This window comes from Melanotaenia boesemani, chromosome 14, assembly GCF_017639745.1.
Source record: "Melanotaenia boesemani isolate fMelBoe1 chromosome 14, fMelBoe1.pri, whole genome shotgun sequence".
Taxonomy (NCBI): domain Eukaryota; kingdom Metazoa; phylum Chordata; class Actinopteri; order Atheriniformes; family Melanotaeniidae; genus Melanotaenia; species Melanotaenia boesemani.
Genome location: NC_055695.1, coordinates 25998258 through 26018600, shown reverse-complemented (window position 1 = coordinate 26018600; position 20343 = coordinate 25998258). Strand labels below are relative to the sequence as shown.

Below are 20343 nucleotides of genomic sequence, written 5' to 3'. Positions count from 1 at the left end.
TAAACCTGTAAGAAATGAGAGCATGCTAAATGCAATGAGGAAAAGGTGCAACTATAGAGACATCATGCTTTGGACTAAGACAAATGGATGTCCATCAGATGAACAACTTGCTTTGAGAACAAGATTTCAAGTAATTCTTTGTGGTATTGAACATTATCCAGTTACAAAGCAGTTTAAAAGCAGGAGATCCAATTATTAAATGTAATGCAGCATTTTGTATCAGTTGCACCTACAACTAAAAATCAATCCAGATTTAGGTCATTGATGAAATTGACAGGCATTCTGCCACTTGGTTCAGGAGGAACATTAAGTGGAATTACATCAATGAATTATTCCCTCTATATGACTGAAGCTACACATCACATGTTTAAGCTAGTTTTTAAATCTTAAAAGTTTAATTTTTGTCAAATTTGTATATTTCAACTTGATTATCTGTATTTTTCCAGCATTAATGTCTAACTTAAAAACAAAAAAGTGTTACAGGGACCTTGCAGACAGCCATGACTGAACCCTGTGATGCAATGAAGCTTCACAAGTAAATGGAATAGAAACTATAACCTTAGTAAAAGAAAACCCACCACAAACTCTGTTTCTAAGGTTGCTAGATTATCCTTTTTATGCTACTCAAACCTATAGCTCGGTAGCTCATGCATTCAGTGGGAAAAACTTTGCTTAACATTCTACAAATTATTTTGGGAGTCATCATTAGTGGCCTAACCAAGATAAAAGAAAGAAAATATCCTTCACCCTCACACACATCAAGAATTAACATTCATACAGTCAAATCTATAGTGTTATAGTTGAATCTGACAAGGAAAACTATGTTTTCTTTATCCATTCATCAGAGATGTTACATCCTGATGTGGCTAACTCAGCATGAACTCATAAGAGCAAGTCATACAGCAAAACATACTTTAATAGATTTGTTTCAGTATTTGTATATTTACTTACAGGGACTGTAGTATACAACTACATATGAATTAATCCACTGTTCCCACTCTAACCCGGGGATTTTTACTTTTCTAGCAATAAAAAAAACAGAGTACCTTCACATATTTAGCATACAGCTGTTCATCCAGAGGGAAACTCTGGACTATCCTCTCATCACGTGCATGGAAAGTACCCAGCTTTACCCACTTATTGGTGGGATATCTGCAAATAGAGCGAGGAAAGGGTAAGCATTTGAGAGTAATGATGAGGGCATGTTCACACAGGGTGGATGCAAATGACACTCCATTCATTACGACCACAGGTTCGTCGTTCAGTGCCAAAGGGTTGAATATATTTGTGAGTTGTGGAGCGAGAAGACAAGTAGCAATAAATCCTGAGGGGAAAAAATCGTAAACAAATGCAGTTGCAGTTCTGACGGCTAAACTTAGAGGTGAGAATGTAAAAGGGGGGTGATAATTGCTTGGTCTTGTGGTCTGGAATTAAATTGCTGTTTGAGGGCTGGTGTGTGTGTCGACCAGTGATGGTCTCAAGAATGAAATAAGTGACATTTAACATTAAAAAAAAATGTCATCTCTCTGAAAAAGCAATTAGCAACCATGAAGTTAAATAAACTTGGTAGAATTTCTATCAACAGAAAAAGAGCTATTAAAAAAATACATGTTGCTACATTTAGCCAAAACTTGACAGAACGTTTCTAAACTTTGCAACAAATCCTGGTACATGGTTTTGTGTTTTACCACTGAATCCTGGGAAAAATGCTAATGTCAAGGCTGTCTAAAATATGGCACTGTTTTAACACGAAATGAACAAAGAGAGCATACCTGTCACTGATGGAAACTAAAAAGTCTTTAGGTGTGGACGAGAAAAGCTCAAAGTTAGCTATGTCCAGCTGTTTGACTTGAATAGGCTCACATAGCTCTATGACGAACCTGGAGATATCAAAAAAAGAAAGCACATGAAGCTTGCATACCAACAAAAACACTGTTAAGAGCGCCGACAGTGTGTCTCAATGTACCAGATTTTGTTGCTGCATGGATTAAGCATGTAAAGATCCATATTCTCCATGAGAATAGCTGAGGTGCTCTGAAAGAAAGGAACAAATCCCATCATTATTATCCACTACCAAAATCACTGCTGTGATTTAAAGTTACATGCACAGAAAAACAGAAAATGCAGCTTAATGTGCTTTGTTTAAAAGCAGGTTCATGCATCTCATACATCTTATGAGTGTGAATTTGTGAGCTGGTCACATGGGTGAGGGGTGTTTCACCTTGGCCTCATTGTTGGCAGAGAGTATCTTGGCACCACATTCCACAGAGGCATAATTATTCTTGAAGTTTTTCTGGACCTTTTTCACTGGATGGGGGCAGCCAGTAGTTGAGGTATGGAGAGTCTGACCTGGAGAGAGGAAGTGTTGCATTAGGCTCATTACAGACTCTTGAAAACAAAAGTCTTGCTTCAGAGGAACAAGCAGAGCTTATGTAACACAGAAAAACACATGCTCCACTGACCAATGCATGTGATGTGCTGAGAGAGAGAGAGAGAGAGAGAGAGAGAGCGAGAGAGAAGACAGATGGATGAAGGTAGAGGAACAGGAATTAAAAAAAAATGAGGAAGTAAGTAACAGACAGGAGACAAAAAATTCCACAAAAACTAGTAGTGAGAAGTACAGAGACTAACATGCAAGACATTTTCTATCTGCTAAAGAGATGCTGCAAACCTTATCTGAGCCTGTCAAAAATCTAGGTGATCATCATCATGCTATAGCAGCTTTTTCCCATTTATGCAATCAACAAACATTTTAATAATGAATGCACTTACTTTTCTCCTTCTCCACCTCCATGACTTGCTTCTTCCATTCATCAAAGGTAGGGATGTCCTCTTTGCTGGGCACAGAGGGGTCAGTTTCTCTGGCAGTGTTGGTCTCCCCCATCTGAAACACATAAAATGCTTATCACACCCACGTCCACCAAGCGCAAAACTTCTTACATCACTGCAGTGAACATGACTAACGTGGTTAAAGAGATTCAATATCTCATTATGACAATTACATGGCATGACTAATCAAACCAAAGCATAGTGAGGACTACAACAACTGAGATACTTCTGTGCTCAGGTCATGGTACCCAAGTAGTCCCCAGGAACTAAAAGCAAGGGGATGCAGTGAGCTGGGAATAATATTTTAATGGATTACATAAGTGACCTATTGGACCTCACAAGTGTCTGATCCTAAAAATCCACCGACTCAGACATTTCTTATGTAAACGACACGCTGGCCACGATAATCACTGCCAGCTCCAAACAGATTAGTCATCAGATCTTTGCTTAAAATCAGCAAAATACACAATAAACACATCGGCCATGAAAACAAGCACTTTTGCTTGAATTTGCTTGTTCTTTGTTATTCTTTGAACATGGAAAAAGCAGGCTGATTCAGCAATGGCATGGTGAAACCACGCTAATGCTAGTTCTAGCCTTTTGCTAGAACATGGGCCCAATAATTATTTCCTAATATTTAAGCCAATTAGCCAGACACTGTGTGGTGCAGCTGTCAGTGTGGACAGATGGACTGACCAACTGACCAACAAGCGTCTATTGGCTACGGATCATAGCCCAGAAGGGTTAGCATCTTTTAGCCGCAGCTGTTCGAGAGTTTTCTGTATTGAGTTCACATTTTCTCCCTGTACGTATGTGTTTTATTTTATTTTTTTTTCTTTTATGTAGGATCCTCCAACAATCCACAGAGGCACATTTTAGATTACTCAATAGTTCCAGACTTGTCCATACTTCAGCTGGGATGGTGAACGTGGATGATTGCTTGTCTGTATTAGTTCTGTGATGGACATGTAACCAGTTCACAATGTACTCTGCCATGGCCCAGTGTCAGCTGGGATAATATACAATCCCCCACAGTAATACCCTTACAGGACAAAGTGGTTGTAAAGATGGGTAGACGGACAGACTATGAACAACTTGTTCAAAGTGTTTTCCCACCGTTTATCCATCAGATATGACTGTCTTTGTGAAATGTCTACTTACATATAGATCTAAATTATTTTGGGTTTTTTTAACATCTGGTATTTAAAATCACTTCTCAACATTTCTCTGTCAAATTTGAAATTCACTCACACGAAGGACATGATTATGGGAATCATAAAGCTGCCAACCTGCTGCTCATGATGTTGGGAAGTGTTGCTCTCCTGCTCCAAACTGGACAGACCATCTACCAGCTCCTGTTCTTGCTGTTGTTTCCAGTCTACTAGTCCAGACGTAGACTGACCTTCTGCGTTAGGGTCAGTACTGTGGCTCTGGCTTGACGCCTGGTCTTCTGTATCACTCTCAATCACACTATGTCACAGACACGGGGTCAATAAGGTAGACATGGAAGAGAAAGAAATGGATTGGGGAGGAATGAGGATACAAGAAAAGAAAAACACAAATGAGTACACAGTAATGCTGGACACATGATACAAAAAAGTAACATGTTATCACTTTATTGGACAGTCCTTGGTTGGAGCAGGCAAAACAATTGAAAAGGGAAAAAAATTAAATAATAATAAATTAATAAAAAAGCAAAAGTGGAGTGCAAGGCCAGCGGTCGACGGTTGAGCACAGCAGAGAAGTGTAGCTTGTACCTTGATTACCTGTCTCTGTGCTTTTATTAGCTTCTGGTGGTTAGAAACTCACCTGAGGACAGGGAAGCCAAAAGGGGAGTTATCACAGATTGGCAGTTGGGGGGGAATGACCCTGCATTGTGAATCAGAGTGCTCAGCAAAGACAAAGCTGTCTACTGGGAGTTCATCTCCTGCACTGGCAACCCGCACTGCACTGAGGGAAAGAAAGACATGGCGTTTACCACACCTCCTCACAATGGGGAGGGTAGAGACAGGAGGATTGGGTGGGAGAGAGAGGAGGAGATGCAGGGGTGGGGGAGACAGAGCAAGAGAGAAATTAAGGGAGACTAGAGAGAAATGAACTGAGAGTGGGGGGTGGAGAGGTTGCTTGCTGGAAGGTCCAGTGGTGTGAACATCCTTGACTACAATGTCCTGATGCTGAAGGCAAATGATGCCACAAGGAAGACATTCTTCTATCGGGTTTATTCCGGCTCATATCTTTTGTGGTCTTGGTCAAAGTTCCATGTCCATACTGATGATTCTCCTCAATGTTTATGAAACGCCATCAAAAAAAATCCATTAGGGAAAAAATAAAGTCACTGTGCTGTGTACAAACGGTCCCATGTAACTTTAATATGTTGTCAGTTCCATGAAAAGTTAGATCCAGGATACAAACTCTTCCGAGGCCGTCTTTCGCTTTATAATCAGTGAAGTCATGGTAAAATAAAGAAATAAACAAAATACACAACTGAAGGGAACAAAGGTTAACAAACAAAAATATTAAAGAAAATATTAAATATCTGATGTGACATAATCAAAGTAATAATTTATAACTAATGTTACACCTGGATTGAGTTGAAATTGGCTTTAACCATTAAAAGGGCATTTTAATAAACTATCAAGGTTACCTTTTCAGTTCCTTATTTAAACTCTTCTGTGGTTATAGCCAATTTTCAAAGCCAAAGAGCCAGGTCTCTGGAATGATGAAGTGAATCTGAGCTCACCCTGGGTGGGTTGGGCCGGCACTCTGTGAGGTAGGTATGGTTTCAGCTTCATCTGGGGTTGTGGCTGGGTGTGAGTCCAGGCTTGGATATGCAGCTAGGGTTTCACCAGAGGTCTCTGCTGTGGCTGCAGCTTCTGTAGACACACGGTCTTGTACTGGAACTGATTCTGAAGTTGGGGACACTGGGGCCTCCTGGTCATGGTCCTGTGTGCGAGTCTGCAAGTCCAAATCAGTCTGGGTCTCTGAGGTGGGTTCTGGCTCAGGAGCAACAGGTACAGTATCTGACTCTGGGTCTGGTTTCGTCTCTTCCACCACCGTTTCCAACAGATTCACAGTCTGGTAAGAGACAACACAAACATTTAGAAATGTTTATTGTTCCGGTGTAGCTATTGTTGTAGCTGAGTGAGCTCAGTATAAGTATACACATGACAAGATATTAACTTTTTCCCCCTTTCTTTTAATATATGTGGACTGTTGCGTATTATAAGAAGAAATCATAATACTTAAGTCATTACAACTGTCCAGTCTTTGATCTTTGATGCAGAAATTATAAACAGTACTATACGTTTTTCAAAACCGTCCAATTATGAGGTGGAACTCTGGCAAATGTATGCTCTTACCAGTTTATGATGTTTGCTTGCTAGCTTCTCTTGTGCTGCTCTCTCCGTCTCTAATCCCATATCGTATGATGTGCCTGTAGGCCATTCTTCCACCACCTAGAGAAAACAAATACTTCACATCCTGAACAGGAATACCAAACAAACATTGTTTCTGTACATTAAATGCCACTGAAAAAAAGTACATCAGAAAATATTTGTAAGGCAAAAGTCAGGTTTTAAATTTATTTCAGGCATGCATGTATGTGGTGTTATCTGGATGTGAAAAAGCCTTTTGTTGATGGACAAAGGCCATGTTACGAGGCTGATGACAGACTGCCAGGCCTGCTGAACTGCCCTGGCAGGCCCGTTTGTAGCTGAAAGAATCCCTTTCTTCTGTTCTCATTAACAAACACTCACTTCCACAAATTATCATTCATTTTGTTGACGAGCTGCGTATAAACGCACAGACACAAGTTTGAGCTTCCATTCATAAGAACTGAGGATATCTCCTATTTGACTTGGCTCAGAGCTAGCATTACCCCACTGCAGGCCAAAAGATGCCCCCCCCCCCAAATAAATAGAACAATTTTGCCAAAAATATTCAACCACCAATGCTGTCGGGCTGTAGAAAAGGTAAAGAAAGCCAAGAATTGTTTAAGTTTTGCAGACATTGATTAAACAGTGTCATCGTAGATAACGTGTAAAAAATTAAGCTGTTCTTGTATAAATGGTTAAGTGCTAAAGTTGACATTATAATACTTCACTCGTGCATTTTGGTGCCATGACGGCTCACCGTGAACCTCCTGATCCTTGTAGCCTAAAATGTGTTGCACAGGTAGAAGATTGAATAAAAAATATCAAATACCACATAAAAGTATGTAAACTGACATTGTGTAGTTGCACTTGTGCATGGATTATTTATTTTCTGTACAGTTTCAGTTGTGGGTATAAACTGTTACCAGTGTGTTGTTGACACAATTTGTTAGTGAATCAACCAATGAATCAAGCATAATCCCACTTTAAATTATTCTGTATTAGTTCCCCATCGTTAGATCACCTTTTGGGAGAGACATTTCACATATATCCATACATATCTAAACAGTTGTTAAATTAGTTCAAACAGATTCAGCTTGCTTCACTCATTAATGCATAAACCTTTAATCACCCCATTATAAAAACAATCAAGTTGTTCAGAAATTTACTTCCAGTTAATCCAGTACTGGTTATACCAGTAAATCTAGCCAAGAGCAAAGTGTTTGAGTCAACAAGTCTCCAAAAACCCCCAAATTTCCTCACAGGACTTCTAATAAGTTTGAGCAATATTAAGAAATTAAGTATAATAGCGGGGGGTGGTGGAGGGCTACAGCGGTGGGCTTGGGTCTGGAGAACCTGGGTTCAAGTCCCCGGGCTGGCAACTAAAGTAAAAACCACTGTGGGCCCCTGAGCACGGCCCTTACCCCCCGACTGCCTCCCAGGGCACGGAATCTGGCAGCCCACTACTCCTAACAACTAGGATGGGTTAAATGTAGAGGAAAGAATTTCCCCACTGTGGTACCAATAAAGAATTATTATTATTATGTAATCGTAGTCAAATCCTGTGAAAACGATACAATTTTGTTATATAAACAAATACTTTAATAAATGGTGTTAATCTCAGGTGTATTATTAAAGGCTGCACTTAACTTCTACATGCATGCTAGTTAATTGTAAAATATAGTTTCCTTTCATTCATTTAACTGAATTCTATGGAAGTCATATTAATAAGACCTTGATGGTTATGTAATGCTATTTGTCAGAAAGGTTGAGTTAGAACTTGAAGGCCTTTCTCAACAGGATAATGATAATGATCATCAGCTCACTCACAAATGCACCAAGGAATGACTCGAAGGGAAGAAATACAAGGTTGTGCAATGGCCAAGTCAAAACCCTGATTTGAATCCCACTGAAATGTTGTGGAGGGATTAAAAACAGGCAGCACCTATGAGAAAATCCTTAAACATCAAGCAAAGGAAAGGATTTTTCATCTATGTTTGATAAAGAAAAAAAACTAACAAAACCAAAACAAGCTAATGTCAGAGGCTATTAGGAAATTATGAAAAAAACCTGCTTAATTTTAATGTTCAATTAAATTGTCAGTGTAACAGTATCGCCTTTATATGTAGGGACTGAAACTAAATATCAGATTTTTTTTATTTACAATATTATGGAAAAACTTATAACTTCCATGGCATATCCTTTACAAAACACTCACCCCCCCACCCTCCTATTATCCACAGGCTGGCCTCCATAATCCTAAACATTAATTCTCTATAGCTACTTTTACTCCTTCTAAACCACCTACTGTTCATTAAGGGTTAGTGGGTCACAAAAACACATGACCCAACTCCTACCAACACATTCTCGGTGTTCTGCAGACTCTAACAAAATAACTCAAAAATCAAACCTTATGAGATTAATCATTCACGGTGAATTTATTATATATTCTATGCTAATCCCTGCAGAGACAGTAAATAAAGCAGCTATGAGCACAGCTTCAGGCCTCCTTTCAGTGCAAAGTGACCTGAACAGACTTGATTACAGCTAGCTTGATATATTGTACATGGATGAAGGTTGTGCACTTCCTTGCAGCACAGCTGACCATCATACCCTGTAGATGAAAACAAGATGAAAACTCCAATATTTTCAAGTGATGACATGACTGCATCAGAAATGTAACCAGATTTAAGAGAGAAAGTGAAAGATTATACACAGCTGCCAGCTAACTGGAAATGATGTAACAGCAATCTGTGGGAACATGTTTGATAGAAGAGACTTGTTATCTGTGCTTCAAGTTTTTCTGAACTCAATCATCAGGACCCTTGTCAAAAAACAAAAAAAAATATTTGGGGGGGAAAAATATCAATGAGAGGATTCTCTGAAGCTTAATACTGTAGGTGAATTAACAGGTTTATTGACATTTATTAATAATAAATGTGACATACGTGACATAGCTGAGGTCACTGAATGTATTTGTGATTTTACAGAAACATGAGTAGATCTGCAGATGTCCTGTTACTGCTGATCTGATAGCTGACTGTGTGACAGACTATTTATTTGCATTCAGAGCGAGTAATTGAGATCTGATCACAAGAGGTCACTCAGGATTCATGTGGAGACAGAATCCTGTCCCCACATATGGGGAGCAGCAGGTTTGAACATGCTTGCTTAGTGCTGTCCACTTAAGATCAGATCACCCAGGATACATGTTCATACCGAATGGGAACAGCTCCTTACTGTGACAGTTGGCAAATAATTTTAAGGTACTGTGGCTTGTTTAAAAATGGTGCAAGTGAAGGTGTAAAACTTCAGTATACTGTACCTTGTTTTGTGCGGAGTCCTTCTCGTGCTCGTGTCTGTCGGGGTCTCTGTCCTGGCCAGACTGACCTGAGCCAGACAGGCTCTGCTCTGAACAATACACATGTTGACTGGGGTACCTAAAACACAGATAGAACGGTGTTTCGTTAGCAAATATAAAATCAGTATTTTCATCCCAAAGGAGACATTCACAGCAAAAAATGGACTAACAGCCATGTTTTATATAATGATGAAAGGGTAAAACAAAGATTAAGAGGTAAAAAAAAAACCATAATAATATACTATGAGGAACATGTGCCTTTCAGATTGAAAAGTGTACTGCATTACATGATCCTCTACAGTGAGAGCAGATTCTTCCTACGGGGGAGGGCAGCTGAGATGTATTGCAGCAGTCCTTTTAGCCAACTTCAAGCCAATGTGCTCAAAGCCAACTGGTGCTAATGTACCAGTTAACTCAGACTACCTCATTCAAACAACTAAAACACCATTGAAACAGAAATGACTGCTTTTAAATGTAAGTAAAGAACAAGCTGAGTGTCCTGTGTTTATGAGAAAATGAAAAAAGGTTTCAAATGTCATTATTAATCTTTGTCAAAACAAGAAAAGCACAGATAGCAGACAGACCAAGCAGGGAACTGATAAAGTGCAAGACACAAACACATTAGGACACCAGGGAAGTGCCTTCAGCTATCAGGCCCCTTCACGGTGGAGCCAACTCCCACTAGGGGTTTGGGAGACAAACACCCTCTCTATCTTAAAGATTAGGTTGAAACTTTCTTTTTGAATAAAATGTATGATTAGGGCTGGTTCAGGTGACCCAGAGCCATCCCTTTAATTATGTTGCTATAACTCTAGGCTACTGGGGACGCCCCATGATGGACTAAGCTTCTCTCTACACTCTTCGTGTATCTACATGCCATTACTGCTGCCATTTTCTTTGTACCCATCCTTTCTTTTCTTTCCCATAGAAGGTAAAGCAGCCCTGGTGTCTCTGTGTTTGTGTCTCAGTCCTGTCATTTTGTCTGCTTTCCTCACTTTTTCTAAACTTTTTTCCAATAAAGTGGCCGAAAGTGACTTAAATGTAAATACAATTGTCTGTTTCTATATATTTCATCTTGTTCAATTTATTTCTTTAATTCTTTTTAGTTTGTTTGAATTCTCCTTGTAATGTTTTTTTTGCACTTTCTGTTATGCCTTTATGTTTTATGTGAAGGACTTTGAGTTGTCTTCTACATGAAATGTGCTGTGCAAATCAGCTTTATAAAAATACACTTAATTGCATTAAAATGAATCATTGCAAATCCAAAAATCTTTGGTTAGTTACCTCGTCAGCAGAGTTGAAACAAAGTGGGGAACACAGCAAGAGTTTGTTTTACACGTGATCCCTCTGCCATGAGTCCAACTAGCCCATATACTAGGTTTATATAAGTACTTTGAGTTGACCGAGTCAGCCAACATGTTTCTTTGGAATTACACACCATATGCTGCTATCATAAAGACTGAATTACACCAAAAGGCTCCCAAAGCAAACAAGGACTTCTTACATCTATTTTAAACAAAACTGGACGTGAAATACCAATTACCTTATAAGTAAATCAAAGAAATCGTTGAAACTGTTACTAAAGGACTGAAAGACAAAGATCCCATCAGCTATTATCACATGAAAAGATAAAGACCCAGCTCAGCTAGAAATCACCACAAGTCTCAAACCAATTCTCTTCCAGTGTCAAATATCAGCATCAGGCACGTGGACCGTGGTGTTAGGACCCTGACAGCCTGGTTGTCAGGAGGGAGATGCAGACCCACAAATACTGAGAGATGACCACTGATCAGACAACATCCTTTTTATTATATTTGAAACATCTGGGAATTTCAGATGGCTTGGTATTTAATGTAATATTGGAGCTACTCACTTTGATAAACCATTTAACCTACTGGTTGTAAAAAATTCTATAATACTTGTTATTTCTTCAGCAAAAAGAGGGAGTGTAGGCCAATAAGTGTTCATCCCTATTTTCTAATAGATTGATCCTTTTCTGAATGTTGGAACGGCTGTGGGTATGTCTATGATGACGTTATCAGATCCTCAGTTCTGAGGATGTCAAAGTCAAACTGTTTAAAATCTGTTGTTAAATAAATACTACTATATTCCCTCATGTATTACCATGATCACAATAATTTGTAATAATCTTTCAAATATTTTTCCTTCACCTACTTAAAAAAACAGCTGAATAAAACAAGCAAAACACCATATTGTCATTACTATTTTCTTGTTTTGGGGTTTGAAGAAACGGTGTGGAAATGAATGGTTAAGCCTTGGAAAACTAACCCTTCTCAGACTGAAACACAAACTTCCAAACATCACCTTTAGGTAGAAATTTATACAGTTTAAGCCACAATGAAAGATTTTTTACTTAATGTAAAAAAACAACCCTATACCGAAATGCTTTTACTTGCTCCATTTCTATTTGTTGTTGTTTCACTTCACCTGTAATGGTTCTGGTTGGTGAGCAGACATCAGACTCTGGGATGAGAGAGCTTTTATATTTGGTAAATATGTGATGAGTATTTGGTAGAAATTGAGCATGTCATCTCTATCTATGATGGTTCTATAACATCTCAGTGCACCAAATGTTTGCCATATGTCATTAATCCTAAAATATTAATACCACCACCTTTTTTATGCATCTACTGACACGATCATGAATTTATTTGCAGTGCAAAACATCACATTTTGGTTTGAAACCACCCAACATAGACGACATAAAACTTGGAGGAGATTTGCAGAAAAACGGTGGCAATAAAAGGTGCAATTAACAAAAAAATCTACAAATCCTTCACCGCATTTGGCAGGTTTGGAAGCAAAACTGTTGTTGCACGTTCCAGTGTTCAAGAACACTAAATGACACTTCTTTTTCTTCACTGTGCACCTTTTTTCATTTTATTTTGTAAGAAGAGTCAGCAGTGGCATAAAATGAACATTAACAGGCAATGAGAACTCATTTAATGACTCAATTGCAATTTAATGTCAGTACAGGCTTACTGTATGATTTTAACACCTCAACATAAGCTTTCAATTGAAGCCTCTCTGCGCACAAAGCCAGTGAAGGAGACCTTAAAGCCAAACACTCTCCTACTATACATACTTTGTTGTAAATGCAGTGTGAGCTACGAACTAATTTAGGCTCCAGGCTAAACTTAGATCAATAGTTTTAAACTAAGCCGTGCTGCGTTTCAAATGTCTGCCATGACTGTCTTCAGTCATGGACATCTAAACACACATGGATGTAAAGAGAGCATGTTGTCTTATAATTTCATGGAAGATCCCAGAAAATCATGAGAACAATGTGGAAAAAGTAGCAGCAACTACCATGTTTAATGGATTTAATATCAAATTAAAATCTAATTATCTTGATCTATAATAATCTATTAATGGCAAAGGTTGAGAATGAAAACATTTATTTATCAGCTTAAATGAGAGTTAATAATAAAGAGGCAAAATAAAATCACCAAAAATAAAAAAAATCAAGTGACACATTCAGTCAAATCAGATCTGGTTGCACTTCACAGGAAAACCATGTCAGACAACACACCCAAAGACTTTAACTACAGACTCAACAATAACTACATGCACTTACACCAAGGACTAACATCATTGCTTTCACAGTGCAGCAGTGAAAATTCAAGTACAAAAAATCATGAAACCATTTGAGACCTTTCCATTCCTTTAACAGCTTTAAACTTTGGCAGTCTGAAGATTTTGTCAAAAATTATTCAATGTTTTCAGTGTTACAGATAGAGGCCAACAGAGCAAAAGCAGTAAAAAATCCAAAGCAAAACTTAGAAAATTACATTATAATTTATACATCTATGCAATATTAATACCAATTATAAGCTCAAAATGTTGAATAAATCATCAGATAAATTTATAAATCTGTTTTAAGTCTGTAGGTGGGGCAGTGACTAACAAAGAGCTTGACTACCACTATCCAAACACAAAAAGTACACGCTTCTACATGCTGCAGTTTATCATTGGGTGGAAATCTGCAGCTGTAAGCTGTCCACAGCTTTATCAAGCAGACATTCGAGTATCACTTTACTGCATGATCCGTCTCCCCTATGACAACAGAATCCTACGTAACAGCTAGAAATTTTTACCAAAGGTCTAATGTGGTGGCAGTATTTACATAAGTAAGTAATTTTGCATCAAAAACCCTTAATCTCTACATGCACAGGCACGTGTGATTATACTTTAACAGTGACTTCATCATGCAAACTGGAATAAAATATCTATCTCCAATGAACTGCTAATACAGAAGAATTCACATTCTCTTAAATTATGTAATTAATGATCCTTAAAAGGAACCTTGAAGAGCCTCTCAGGAAGCAAACATGTAGCAAACACTTATGTAAATAAATGTGATTAATTGATCAGATACCTGAGAGCAGGTTCACACACCATAAAGTAAACCATCTGTATGAGCTTCCGTAATGGCAGGTGCAAATCTAAGATCTCTATAATGTGACTCATTGAACTGCAGTTTACCTGAAACTTCCAAACTAGGCACTAAACTGAAATCATTAATATGCAAATACAAAGTGGAGCAATTTAGACCTTAAATGTTGTCACAGACATGCATGAAAACCCAAGCCAAACAAGCAGGATGTTCTTTTTAGGGCCTCTTGGCATTGCCTACTTAAATGAATGGAAAGGCCTGAGTGTTGACATTCTTCTGAAGTGTAAAAAAAAGAGAAAAGCTGGTAAAAGGAGAGAAAAAAAAAGGAGCTAGTTTGAGGGTATCTGTCTATGACCTACTTTTTACTTAACACGGTTATGCAACAGTGAGCATAAGACCCACAAATTATATATATATATATATATATATATATATATATATATATATATATATATATATATATATATATATATATATATATATATAGAGAGAGAGAGAGAGAGAGAGAGAGAGAGAGAGAGAGAGAGAGAGAGAGAGAGAGAGAGAGAGAGAGAGAGAGAGAGAGAGAAATCCTCTACCACATTCTGTCTCTATTCCCATTTCCGGTGCCACTTCAGAAGTACCCGGGAATTGTTCTAGACTTTTGCACAGCTTTTCTAAAATTGACAAATAGTTTAGTTGTTTTCAAAAATATCTTATAATGATTATCATTCCAACAAATGTGCACAGAGACGCTACCTAAATGTCCAAATCCGCTGTCTGTACTGGTTCCGAGCAGCCAAAGCCACTGTTGGCTTTGTGGCTATTCAGAATGGGGGGGACATCGTACAACCATCCCAAATCAACTGTACTGTAATAACTAACTGGGTTGACACAGAAAACAAAACTGCAAAGACAACAAGGAGAGGATTAATCTGCCCACAGCAGTCTAATATTATCACCAGCTGCACAGCATGCAAAGTGTGCTTTCATGTCCTCTCAGGCAGGATGTTTTCCTGGTTGACTGTAAGTTTTCAAAGGCATCAAGCATAACAGTCTGATGTTGTAAGCATCGTTCTCTCCAGCTTTGGGTCCTACTCTTCCTCTCATTCAACTTTCACCACTGGGACTGTTACACAAACATCCACAGCAATCACAATTTTGCCTTGTCATTCTGCTCTCTCATACAAACTCATCTTTTTCAGAGCATTACACTGCAACTGATGCTGTAAATAGCCTGACCCAGAGCAGATTAGCTGCTGTCTTTCCATCTCCTGACCTGAATCTAAGGCCAGCTTGTTGTCATTCACTAGCTCTCTCTCGCTCTCTGACACACACAGTTTATCCAACAGTGGAAGTGACGCACACTATGATCTTTATGGTTTTAAATAAAAATGTTAGCTGTTGTCATTAAATTTGCTGCTCCAAAAAACTGAGACAAGTTACATAAGGCCCAGTTAAATTACTACATTTGTCTGTGTAGTGTCCCGAGGGAACGGAAAGTCTTGTGATGTTTTTCACCGATACTCAGATTATTTTTGACGTGAGGTGATATGCTTGGGGAACAGAGCTAACTGTGTAACAAAGATGGATGTATAACAGCCATATGATGCACTGAGTTAGTTCAGGTTCCCTTTAAACTGCCCAGTAAACCTGCTTAATTGTTTGTTTCAGACAACAAAAAAATAAATAAATAAATAAATAAATTAAAAAATTTTAAAAAGCCTAGGAAAAATCCAGCTATGTTTTCCCAAAGGGAAAGGAAAGGGATTTATTTTTCCTGCGACTTTAAGCAACCAGGAAATCTATATTTTAGTTTTACATCCAAGCGGTGGGTATGAGAAAAAAAAATACAGGGAAAGAGCAGCAGCAGAGAAAAAAAGAAAAGAGTTGAGGAGACAATCCAGGATCCACGTGGGCAAGCGAGGATTGTGGGGCAGGGAGATGTGCCAGGGCTCACCAGACAAAGTAGGCCAGTGAATCTGCCCGGCAGACAAAAACATGTCGTCACTGTGTGGAGGAAAAGACGGGATAGAGCCTACAAAGCCCTGCCTTGGGAGGACTGACTGTATATGTGTGCAAGTTTGACTCTGTGCTCTACTTTTCCTTCACAAGGAAGCATGAAATAATGTAGAGCAGCAGTTTGTTCTAAAGCCTGCTGATCCTCTGTAATCCTCTCTGCTGGTGCATCCTCACAGCAGCGAGGACACTGGCTGAAATGGCAAATAGTTCTCTTGCCTGCACAGCTGCAGGTCTGAAAGTGACCCTACTAGCAGCCACATCTCATATAAAGATGAATCGGCGCCTCTTCACTGGGCTGAAGCACAGAATTGATTTAAGACCTATAAACATCTCAGATCTGTAGGCAAAAGCTCAGTCATACACACACACACACACCCATGACCACACACAAAAACTGGGAAGGGTGCCATAATATCAGACACAAGAGGCCCATCCTACTTTTTTGGGACCCTTCAGTTGGGGTACTAATCTAATCTAACTGATCAGACCCAAAAGGGTGGTGCTTGACACACTGCAATCCATTGATTGCTTAAAATCTCCCTTAAAAATGGCGTTACAAGGAGGTTCCTGCTCTCCACTGGATCATTGGAGAGGAGATAATTGGTTATACTTTAGTGATGGCATCATGCTATTACAAAGCTGAGACAACTATCACTGGCTGATAATCCGCCTCTTCGGTAAGGTTATGGATGGCTGTGGGAACACGAGATTACAGTTTACCATATCCGCACCCAAACCGTCCAGACCTGCACTCGTTAAAATACTCTGCTAAATAAATTCCTCACAAGCAGCTAGAGTCCAGTTCTGATCAAGCAGTTTCTGTTTAGTGTGACCTGTTGGTTTGCTACCATCCATCATCGTTATAATTCTTACATTAGACTCTTTTTAAATCTTTTAAAATTTCAATGGCTTGATAATAAAAAAAATGTTTTATTCATTTTTCCACTATTTTTGTTAGCTTGCACTTTCTCTCCACTCCGTAAGAACACCATCGCAGCCATCTTATATGCTGGGGCTTTCTAGCAGGCGATGACAAGATAAACACGACTGCGAACCCCAAGGGGCGTAAAATTTGACCCATCTTTCTTTTAAAATGTCAACCAGCATCTTTGAAGGCAACAAGCACGCACTCTGACTCATTCGTTTCATATTTAGGAAAATGCAGCAGAAAGCAATATTATGTAACTGCAACACGTCATTCTCCAGTCCGACTTTCAGCACATACGGAGACGCACAATTAGCCAATGACAGACTGTAAATAATGCTGATCATTAAAATGAACAGAGAGCAATTTATTTAAAATCCTTACATACAGAGAAGTGCAAACACTCACACACTTCTTTGGTAAGAAAACCATCCTAGATTGTTTGGTGCTACTTCAATGATTATAAGTGACTTGTAAGAAAGCAATAAGACCCAGTAGCTTTTCATATAATTCAGCCACTTCAGCTTCTTTCTCTATAATCCAAGACAATTACAATTTAATCAAACACCTGAGTACATTCAGTACATTAAAAGGCCACGTACGCTTAGAGTTCACACCACTAAGCTATTTGCAAAGCTTGTTTAGCTTTCTGATTAGCAAAGATCCTTCTTTGACAACACTTACACTGTGACGCACACAAATCCCACGAAATGTACACAGCAGCTTTTCTGGAGGAGGACCGAACAGACACACCTCTATTTGGCAGCTGTCCTGGAACATCAAGTGGGTCAAGTCACCAGGTGGAAGGAGGACTTTGGCTCCTGTCAACAAGTCGACTGCCCGCTGGCTAAAAGCATATTTTCTTCCACAACCAAAACACAATGATGCCTTTCATTAATAATTTTACTTGGATGTCATGTAACAATTAATATGACCCTAAAAACCCAGGAGCAGCAGTAACATTTAACGCTCAAGTCGAAATAAAAACAATCAGCAGAGAGAGTTTGAGCACAGAAATATTGGATTTATTTATATTTTTTCCCCTTGTGTCTTCATGAAGACAAAACCAACTAAAGGCACTAAATGTGCAGACCTGCACCAAGCTAAAAGGTCACTCACCTGAGGAAAAACCCCTAAAGCCCACCCACTTACCGACACTATTACGTCTACTTCAAGCTAATATTACTATCTATTTCCATCACCAGGATAAATACCACATCTTATTTAAAATCATTGACCCTGGAAACCTACCCTTAGACACCAAGATGAAGCAAGTGATTGTAATAATCTTAACATTTTTTAATAAATTAGCATTTTTTTTTATGGCAGTGATCTGGTTTAGCTGCTTGTGTATTTAAAATCTACCATGATGCAATCTTGTAAATTCTGCCAGTGGTTCTGGGAATTACCGATTGAGTTAGAAGATGTAATGGCAAAATTTGCCCCATCTCCCACGGTAAAGAATCCTTTTAAAAAATTCCTGGATTCAGACGATGATCCGTATCACCCCCAAATTGTAGTCACTTGTTCCTTATTCCATTTCTGACTTATCATTAAAGCTCGTGTCATGTTCAATACTCGGAAAAAACTTTGGTTTAAAAGCAAATTGTTTTATTTAATTTGGCTGTAATTAAATTTAGATGCAATTAAATATTTTTGCCTACGTTGCTCAGCAAAAATAAATCTCTGATCTGAGCAAATGCTAAATTCAGTAAGGTGTGTTTTTATTTTTTTTAAAGTTAATTTAATTGCACACAATTCTTTTTTATTTTTATTTATTTATTTTCCTATAAATATGAAGATCTTATATTCTATGTTCTTGGGATGGGGGGGGGGTTATCATCTGCGAAGAGAAACAGCTTATCTCCCTATAAGCAGTGACATTAATCACTCAATCTCTCTGATGCCAAGCTACACAAAAGTCCCACAATCACAGCTGGGTTCTGTGGAACACTGCACTGGTCCCAGTCAGACAGGGATCAAAACAGGCTTGGGAATGTGACATCAGGAACATCGGTCCAGGACAATGGAACAGAGGGATGTAGTCATGTGATTTAATTCGATCTGATGGAAAAAGCCAGTTTGCCAGTCAGGGTTCATTTGGATAAGTGGGAATACACAAAAATATATGTTTTCGCCATCAGTATCGGCCAGAACAGCAGAAGTAAAACTCATCACTTATTCACCTCAGTACACACTGTACCAACGTGGTTAAAGATTTACATCAGCTATACATGCTTCAATACTGCAGCTAGCAAAATGTTCAAAAAAAAAACTGAAAACTATGAACAATACAGTACAGTCAGAGTAAGGTGATATAATTTAATCTGAAACAATGCCAGTAAAAGATGATATCCTTCATCTCCATGTGGCAGCCTGTAATTTAAGCATTTTAGTTTTAGTTCACAGCGTACGAGGACGGGGGGTAGATTTAATGGAGCAGGAATGTCTTTATGTAGCTCCGGCGGAACATGCCCCGAGTACATAATGTTCCTTTATCACTGTGTATTATCAGCGGGGTCCTTTCTGTTAACTGCCGTCTTCAAGAAAGTTAGAAGGCTCAGGTACACAGTTAGACAACTACACCATACCAGCAAAGAAAAGGAGAGAGAGAGAAAAATAAACATGCTGCCTAAAATTCATGCATGAGAGCTGGCTGGTAACTGCAAAAACAAATAACTTTTAAAAAAAAAGAAAAAAAAAAGGAGAGGCAGGGGGAAGAAACAGTATTTTCAGAGGGAAAAAATAAAGTGCTGCCTTTTCTCTACAGGAGAGTCGAAACACAGGGTAAATGTAACCTAAAGGCTGAAGTATTCATTATATCCAGGAAATTTACTCGGTTGAATTAAAACACTAAAGTCAATGCAAACTGACTATGTCCTGTTAATTTATCAGAAAAAAAATGCTTACTACATATCCACAAAAAGTAGAGTCAATTTTGTTTAAAAAAAGCTTATGAATACCAAGGTATCAAATGCTGATTTTCTTTCCTGTCCCTGGCCAACTCCTCTTTTCATAAAGGCAAAAGTGACGTTCGTTTTCTGACGTATGTTCTCACCTTTGAAAGCTGAGTATCTCCACTCTTAAAACACAATTCCCTAATACAGTCAACACAAGTATTTTCCTTTCAAACTACTGACAGAGCCTCAGGCTACTGGCCTCCTTTCAACTCCCACCACAGGACAACCTATTCTCAGAAAAATACAAACCTGCTGCCGGGAAGAAAAAAAAACCAGACAGGATTTTCAGTTAAATTAATATGAACAAATAAAGATTAAACTCAGAGCAATATATATTAAAGCAAGGTGGGATGCTTTTGAAGTACTATTTGCTTAGGTCCTTGCACTTTGAATAAGATTACTGGGATTATTTTCTGATTGGAATAAGTGAAAAACAAGATGATCACTGAAGCAAAACAAGATTCTCAGACCTGTTTGTA

General features: G+C 38.6%; 1 protein-coding gene across 3 annotated transcripts in view; it reads right to left on the bottom strand.

The window, feature by feature from the left end:
• suco (SUN domain containing ossification factor) overlaps positions 1–20343 on the bottom strand; it is a 38870-nt gene that overhangs the window by 13401 nt on the left and 5126 nt on the right. For 2 of the 3 annotated variants that reach the window (XM_042005416.1, XM_042005417.1), the window contains exons 2-11: positions 9526–9640; positions 6189–6284; positions 5570–5904; positions 4639–4779; positions 4119–4299; positions 2773–2884; positions 2222–2349; positions 1967–2034; positions 1773–1880; positions 1047–1152 (exon numbers count right to left, since the gene is read on the bottom strand). In XM_042005416.1, coding sequence (XP_041861350.1) covers positions 1047–1152; positions 1773–1880; positions 1967–2034; positions 2222–2349; positions 2773–2884; positions 4119–4299; positions 4639–4779; positions 5570–5904; positions 6189–6284; positions 9526–9640 — 1390 coding nt within the window. The remainder of the gene's footprint in view (positions 1–1046; positions 1153–1772; positions 1881–1966; positions 2035–2221; positions 2350–2772; positions 2885–4118; positions 4300–4638; positions 4780–5569; positions 5905–6188; positions 6285–9525; positions 9641–20343) is intronic. The other variant, XM_042005419.1, reaches the window with a different exon arrangement.